The following is an 8,016-nucleotide window of genomic DNA, read 5'->3' on the forward strand; positions in this document are numbered from 1 at the left end:
AAATACGATATCTATGAAATCATAAGACATCGATTATTTATAATTAAATAACGATAGGATGTATAAAGAGAGCAGAAATTAAGAAGACATTTTTTATTTGCATTTATTGTAGGGAGATACAATATATACAAGGAACCATTTTTATAACAACAATCTTTTGTTTTTAATTAAAAAACTAACAAATACATTTTTACCATTAAACGAAATACATACTTAGTGTAATTCGATCCTGTGTGATATTACGAAATATATAAACGTATAAATTATTTATTAACTGTACAGTGGACCAAGATGTAAAAATATGCATATTGATACAATCTCTAAGCTATATTTCTTAGACAGCTGAAGGGGACAGAACTTTACTGACACCCAAAACTTTTTCATCATGAGCTGCTTGATCTTGGATAATTTTGGCATACTTTTCATTATCCTGTAAATCTTCTTCATCCAACATCTCTTGCATTCTCTGTTTATAACTGTGGTAACATCCAATGCATAAAATACTAAATTATCAAGACTTATCTCATACACACAGATCCTATAAAACTAGATTAAAACTCTACTTACATGTCGCTATCAGGATTATTTTCCTGGTTTCTACATTTTTCTAATTTCTTCTCTAAAGCCCTTACCACTTCCCTTGAGGGAGGTTCTACACACTTAGCCATAGACCTTATCTCTATAATACATATTTTATATACCAGTTAAAATGTATCATAACATTTCCTGAGTACAGGACTTTATTTACTCTTATACACAGAGGGATAAAGTATTTAATGGGGATTATTTACTTCTTACTGCTTCTATAATACACCCTAAGTGTTCCTTGGAAAATAAGATATCGGTCACGTAATTGTCCAGACTAGCATTGGCTTTAGATGCAGCGTGCAGTGTTGCAGCTAATGCCACTTGGCTTGGGGCATATAGCAAAACGCTATCAGTTAAAAATACCCTCTCTAAAAATTCATCGATAAATGGTCTCAACCTTTCCGGATTTTCCAAGGAGGAATACCTTGTCTAAAAGTACAGGAAATGAATTTCTCCAAATATCAAATTGATATTTGGATTGGTAAAGGTATAGAATATATACCTTGATATCTATTATCAATCCCTCTATGGGTCTGAACGGATTGTGCACTGTTAAATTATAATTCAGTTGTTGCATAAGGAGTAGTTCATTATTAAGTATAATATCTGATGCCTTCTCCCTATCTCCTTTAATGTTAGCAACAAATTGATATATGGAAACATTGAATTCCTCTACCTAAAACCAACTACCATGACCAACTGTGGATACTCCTGGACTAATTACATAACGAATCGATAATTACTTTACAAGCTAAGTAAACACACGTGACTAAAATCTCTTTGGGATGATAATCCATAACGCTGTTTCTGAGGTAGAATCTTTTGAAATAGTGCAACGCAGTTGACACTGTGGCTCTTGGCATCGATGGAGTGAAACGTCGACAAAAATCTCTTAATTGTAATTCATAGAAACGCAGTAACGTACGCTCCTCTGTATCGGATAAAAAATGTTCCTCTCTTTCCTCTGGCTTTTTGAAATATAGATTTCGCATTATAATTAAAAAAAAAGGCAACCTTAACGCATAACTACTTATCGAAAAATAAGCAAGTAATGACAAATGAAATAAAACATGTAAAACAGTGTATTCATATATCGATGCTTTAGTTTAAAATCTACGATTTATCGATATGTATATATATATGTGTGTATATAACCTACAAATATTTGTAGTTTATCCAAAAATGATTATTTTATCTTCGATCATATGGTGTACGATAATAACCACGATTGAAAATTAACGCACGGAATGATTGCGTGGACCTTCCACTAAATGTAATAGGTCTCTTACCGTCATATTTGCACCGTGTCTTTGGATAAACTCTGCATTCGTTTTCTCTCTTAACGCTGTCAAATCATTTTCGTCGCCAAACATCCAATACCTTCTCTGCGAGCTCTGCGGAAACATCGCTGTTCCGTTTTCGACAAGTATATTCCACAATTGGAATGTAGAACAAAATTCAAACGTGACGCCTACACCATAAAATAACGCGGTAAATGCCGGTGCGAAGACTTAATCGCGGACAAAACATAGAATAGATCTACCACCTACTAGGAGCCACCTAGCGGGCATATGTAGTTCTTTACTCGATCGGTATTTCAGAGCTGGAAACGATGTCCCATAAGGTGGAGAGATCTACACTTCATTTTATCCATGGCTCTATTTCGTGCTTCGTATCCAATAAAGCATACTGGTTGACGTTTCGTCCAACATGGCAAAGATGGCAGCATTAAATGTATTTTGCTAAAAGTTCAGATCGATACGGACGCGACCTACACCATGAGCGCGTCAGTTTCTTCACAGGAAAAGTTTTGCTTAAGAGAATTAAGGACATCTACGTGGATTCAAAGTTATCTGCCAAATAGAGAATAGCTGAACAAGCGAAGTGGACCATGTGGATATATATATTTTCTCGAAGAAATTGCATCGCAAATGCAGGAAGTATAAATAATGGTTTCAGCGAATTTTTCTAACAATAGCGTGAATTTCCCTTCTAACGTTCTCGTATGTTAATTTTCAGGAAGGCGACCGCGCAAAAATACACGACGCTGGTGAACATAACGGAGGTCGGAGTTTTCGGTAAAAGGGACCATATTTTGTGGTAACGCGATTGTACGCGGCAGTAATAAACAAGATCGGCGAATGGTTGATAGAGGGTCAGAAGTGGGGGTCCAATTTTAATATGTACGCCCCCGCAAGCGGTTGCACGTCGGATCTGAGGGGGCGTTCCTACGACCCTTTGTCAACCGACGACGCCGCTGCATCTTATCACGATCAGGGCTTGGGATCTCCCATTCTGTTCTTCCACCTCGTTCGAGCCCTCGAGGCCATCCCGGTGCTGCCGCTTGTTCAAGCAAAGACGTTGCCTCCACGTCTCGGTGGCTATAACTTTCTACTTTTTGCACGTTGATTTATGCTTCTTTATGTTTAGCGACGATACGTCGTCGTGTGGTGCAGCGGGGGATCCTTTAAAATTTTCGCCAGGCATCTGCATCTGATATCGCGGCGATCTCAGATCGAAGATAAAGGAACTGTCTCGAAGTTTCCATCTCACCGTGTTAATACTTACGTGTGGAACGAAGTACAAGATCGCGGTACGCCGCCTGTACGTGCGTAGTGCGCGCGTTTAAATAACGAACAGCCGATAATTAGAGGCAATTTTCAATTTGTACGATCGATGCGTCGCTACTCGAGAAGTTTAATTTCCGACGGAATCTCACGTTGGGAAGCGATACGGCACCGAAAGTGAAGTACATCCGCCATTAATCTAATATTGCGGTCGCCGCCGCCCTCGGCTTTGCGTGCCTGCACCCTTTCGCGGCGAAGCTTGCCCCCTTCGTGCAAATACAAACACCAACGCGTCACCGTTATGGACAAGCGCCACGATATATCTTTCGTTCGTACACGAACACGCAGGGAAGTGGAGGCAATCGGATCGGTTTAGCAGCGACGTTAATGCGAAATCAATGTCCGTCTGGTATATCGCGCGAGGTGTGACTGGTTAAGTGGATTACCTTCGAACCCTTTTCACATCCCCGGTGATTCGCGCGATCGAGAAGAACTCTCTGTCGCGCGTGGCACTACGAACTTCCCAAGTTTCCTTCCAGTGAATGCGAAGGTATCGCACGTGTACATGCCCTCCTTTTTGTATGCGTGACCTAGTGTATCGCATGACCGTTAGCATGCTGTGGTATCGTCGTCGGTTAACCCGCAAAAAGCGGTATCACGCCTGCTTCTAACACTCCACGTCTGATCGGCTGGGTACCTCGGGTCGCACGCGAGCCTTCGGCGATCGAAACGGTCTCGTGTGTGTTGTTCTTCGCGATGGACATACTGTTCGCGTATTATATGAACTTGCCGATCGGAGCTCTTCCTCTTCTCGCCAAAAAATGCTCGCCATTAACCTGACAATGTTCTCGAGATCGAGCTGTGCAAGCGACAGCGGTAATCGCGATCATTCTCTCTCGTAAGTCACCCAAGAAAGGGAGAAAATAAAAGGGCAGTTTAATATGTCGTTAAACAATAATTAGGGAATATTTAAGGGAGGCGTTATAAATTCCCTCTACCCCGAAATCAGACCCGAGCAGGCGCGAAACGTACGAGAACAATATATTTCGGGTTCTTTAATTATTTAATGGACCCTCAGATTCGTGTTAACAGGCAGTATATCACTGTCTTCTGTACACGACTCGCATTATCTACTATCGGATGTCTCGAGTAACGTGCGTTCACTAGTCTGTGAAATGATTATACACACCGTGCATACGAAACGAAATTTACCAGTGATGTCGTTACGTAACAAATCATAAATCTCGCGGTCACCGAGCGTACGCGAGCTGGAAAATCGCGGCGCGATTCCACACACGGGTACGGGCCGCGTAACACAATCGCGCAACGACGTCCGCGCTCATCGATGATGTCCTGCCACGCGAGTCACATGGTGTTTATCTCGGATTACTGCAATTTATCAAGGCTGCCGTCGGCCACGGACCATTACAAAGTCTCGAAAAGGCTAACAATTTTATTTGGACGAGCCGGCAAACGATCGATCTGGCGCAAGCTGCACGCTCTCTCCCTCTCGCGCGGCGTCCTCTCGTTACCGTGAAACAGCGCGCGTCCTGATTCTGGCCCCCGTCGACCAACGAAACTGTAAGAAAGCGCACAGCGCAGCATGATTGTAATTTACAAGATAAACAAGCGGATAGAAAGCGGGGATAAGGAAACTGGTTGCCGGACGTGGATCGTCCGACGGGCGAGGGGAACCGCGGGCGACCCGCTTTTTTTTTTTTCACGAATATTAAATCGCGATGGGAAATTACGATCACGCCGCGAAACACGGCTCGAGATCTGTATCGAGATACACATCGAGGTGATCGCGCGAACGGAACGGTGCTCCCGAACCAATTATCGTCTTTCAAATATCCACAGAAGCATCAGTATGCTCCGGGCAACGGAGATGCAAATAACACGGCTGTCGAAGATTCAGCGCGACCACTTTACCCGGCAAGGCTCGTTAATTAACGATTCGTATTAATTGCCGCTCGTTTGATAATGTAAATAAATAATTTGGTGGTCGCGCGAGCCAGCGACGGGGTTCCTCTCTCAGGTACTGTCTTCAGTTTCGCGCGACGAGTTACGATGCGATGAGCGACGGAACGAAGTCCGCGAAATGGATCGTTGTTAAAACAATAAAGGAGCAGCGTGGCTAGTGGAGCACGACGAGCGAAACGCGAACGCGAGGAGGGTGGAGAACGGAAGAGCCGGGGCCTCGAAGACGGCTGGTTCGAGCGCAACCTTCGCCCCCGGGACCACGGCCGGCGAAACACGCGTTCAACAATAAGAAGCGTCCGAAGAAGTGAGGTGAACGGTGGAAAACGAAGGAGAAAGTAACGGAGAAAGAAAGAGCGAGGCAACGCTCGGTCGTATACGGTATAATTACAGAGGGCAGAGCAGCAGTGGCTAGACCCGCTACAGCAACTTATCGTTGCCCAAGGCGGCAGCATACTCGAAATCGGCGGGACTCGATCCCGGCTTGCGACTTGGTCCTAATTCGTATTCGTGCCCCGGGTGTAGCAGATAGTATACGTCTCGAAAAACGGCGGAAGGACTGGCAGGAATCTCCTATGCTACGCCCTTCCGCCCGTATCGGCGGCTTTCTTCTTATCTCGTTTTAGCAATGCAAATCTCGATGGTTAACGGTAACCCGTACGCTACGCGATTCTGGTTGATACTCTTTTTAGAAACGAATACAGGATACATTTTCCAGCGTTACTCATTCGTCGCGAGTGGAAACAGTCGGAGCGGTAGCTTCTTCTCGCGCGAGGTCCGCGTCTTGCGAAACGAACCCGGGTGCGTTCGTTTCCGACGCGAACGTTAAGAGATCCGTGGTAATTTTATTTCTACTTTCAATTCGGGAGGTGTAGCGAGCACGAATCCTCTAATTTCGGTAGGCCGCGGCCACCGATAATTAACGACCATAATCAGGGGGGGCCAGTACACGTGACGCAACGTAACGAAATGTAACACGCCGCCTGGAGAACCCCCTACGGGCGAGGCGTGTGCATTAAGATGGACGCGCGGCTATGCGTATTGCGCTCGCGAGGATGTCAACGTAGGCAGACGCGAAGAAAAATGCGCGAGCTTATCGGATCTCTCTAATTAGTTTATGACGAGCCAACCAGAGGAGATACGCGGGCGATGTTTAAACTATCTGATTGTCGTTCACCGGACCGAGTAACGGCTCGTACCCAATTACAGCCGCATTAAAGTGTATTAAAGTTATTAACTAATTTCATCGGAGAAAGGCTCCCAGGCCTGACGAAGATAAGCAACGAGGTCTAATTAGAAATTCGGAACAGATCCATGCGAACGCGTCATCGTTGCGTACACCGAGCGCATGAAGGATCGTTTTTACAACGGCGAGTTAGTACAGAGTATAAATATTTTGTTCTTTTAATTGCACGGTGCGCCGTTCCGCTGCAAATGGAAGACGACAACCTTGTACCGGCAGCCTGCGTGAGAGACTTCGTGGCGCGATTACGTTTCGCGGCCCTCGGGTTGCGTGCAGGTTTTTTCTCTTTTTCGTGGATCGAGCACGGGAAGCGTTCTCCGAACGCGACAGAATAATGCTACCGTTCTCTGTACGTTGCTCGGTACGATGATTCAAAAGAAATTTAATAGAACGGATTAGCATTTAAATGGAAACAACCGGCGCCCGTTTCTTAACCGGAATTAAGAACGGTATCTCGTCTGTTAATCTGCACGCGGTTATCTTTACTTCACGCGCGATGTATGCCAAGCGTACTCGAGTGCGTACCGTATTGGAGGGTAGTTTTATCAACGAGACCGAGTCGAGGTACGTTTCTCGGTTTTTGAACGCGACGGGAACGAAACGGTACCGCGTACCTGCCCGCTAGTACGGTATACACCCCGTGAGCAAAGATTATCCACTTTTGCGGTAATTTGTGGCTGCCGATGCGCACGCTGTATCGCGCAAGATGGCCGACAACTCGCGATCGCTGATTGGCGATGGCGGGGCGGGTTATTTGAGCGGCGGTTGGTGGTTCCAGCAGAGCCTGGTGCGAGTAATTTTGATCGTGATTATACTAATTTCATAGTATGCCCCTTCTCGGTGGCTTAAGCACTGGGCGAATTCACACGAGCAGCAGTACAGAGCAAGACTATAACCCCGCGCTAGCAAAATTGAACTCGCCACTTGCGCGATCCCTCTCGACGCGCGTCAAAGTGATATTGTGCCTTAGAATCTATGTCAGTGTAACGACGACAGCTGACGGGGAAATCTCATGCAGGTAAGGGTCTGGTCCACCTTCTCCAGTGAACCGATCGCTACTCGGCTGAAACTATTCGGTGTGCACGCGAGAACGACGTCCACGGCGTTGTTAGACTGCAATTATTTTTATAACTCTGCATACCCGTGTACCTATTTTCCATCATCCGTAATATGTCACAGACGATGGTTTTCACGAGAGGACAGTGCATATTATTCAAACGATTCGACGAGGCACTTTTTTTTCGGAGAGAACGGAGAGAAAAATGGGCTGAGCGTGCGGAGCCGCCTCAGCTATTGCTATTAACGTCAGCTATATTGAACCGTAATTGTCCCGTGTTGTTAGTGTGGCTTATTCACGGGCAAAAGGCCCCCGTTTCGCTTTCCTCTTTTCCCGCCCCTCTTCTTCCCGTTCTGTCTCTAACATTTTCTATCCTCCTCGCATTCCCTGTTGCCTCTTCTGCTTCTCTTTCCCTCCAGTACCCTTATTGCCTCTCTCCTCCCCCTGAGCAGCGAGAGCGGAGCATCGCCGCCGCGGCGGTGGGGGCTAAATTACCACAATTTTGTACTTTTTATACCGCGAGGGAAAAAAAGAGGATAATTTTTGGTGGAAACGCAACAATTTTATCGGCCGTTGTTATG

General features: G+C 45.5%; 1 protein-coding gene across 1 annotated transcript; it reads right to left on the reverse strand.

Moving 5' to 3' along the window:
• Positions 1–101: 101 nt before the first annotated feature.
• Cych (cyclin H) lies at positions 102–2,086 on the reverse strand. Its single transcript, XM_076910718.1, has 6 exons — positions 1,878–2,086; positions 1,332–1,556; positions 1,091–1,264; positions 792–1,017; positions 568–679; positions 102–476 (listed from the first exon to the last, which is right to left on the reverse strand). The coding sequence occupies exons 1-6, from the start codon at positions 1,992–1,994 to the stop codon at positions 335–337; spliced, it is 996 nt and encodes a 331-aa protein (XP_076766833.1). The 5' UTR covers positions 1,995–2,086; the 3' UTR covers positions 102–334.
• Between the last annotated feature and the right edge of the window lie 5,930 nt (positions 2,087–8,016).

Source organism: Xylocopa sonorina, chromosome 1, assembly GCF_050948175.1.
Source record: "Xylocopa sonorina isolate GNS202 chromosome 1, iyXylSono1_principal, whole genome shotgun sequence".
Lineage (NCBI taxonomy): Eukaryota > Metazoa > Arthropoda > Insecta > Hymenoptera > Apidae > Xylocopa > Xylocopa sonorina.

Bases quoted from the DNA above. Each gene is read 5' to 3' on its own strand.
- Cych (XM_076910718.1), bottom strand. From the start codon at position 1,994: ATGTTTCCGCAGAGCTCGCAGAGAAGGTATTGGATGTTTGGCGACGAA. The intron at 1,557-1,877 runs GTAAGAGACCTA...TATTTCAAAAAG, and splicing joins GACACGGTGCAAATATGACG to CCAGAGGAAAGAGAGGAACA. The intron at 1,265-1,331 runs GTAATTATCGAT...AGTTGGTTTTAG, and splicing joins GTGTTTACTTAGCTTGTAAA to GTAGAGGAATTCAATGTTTC.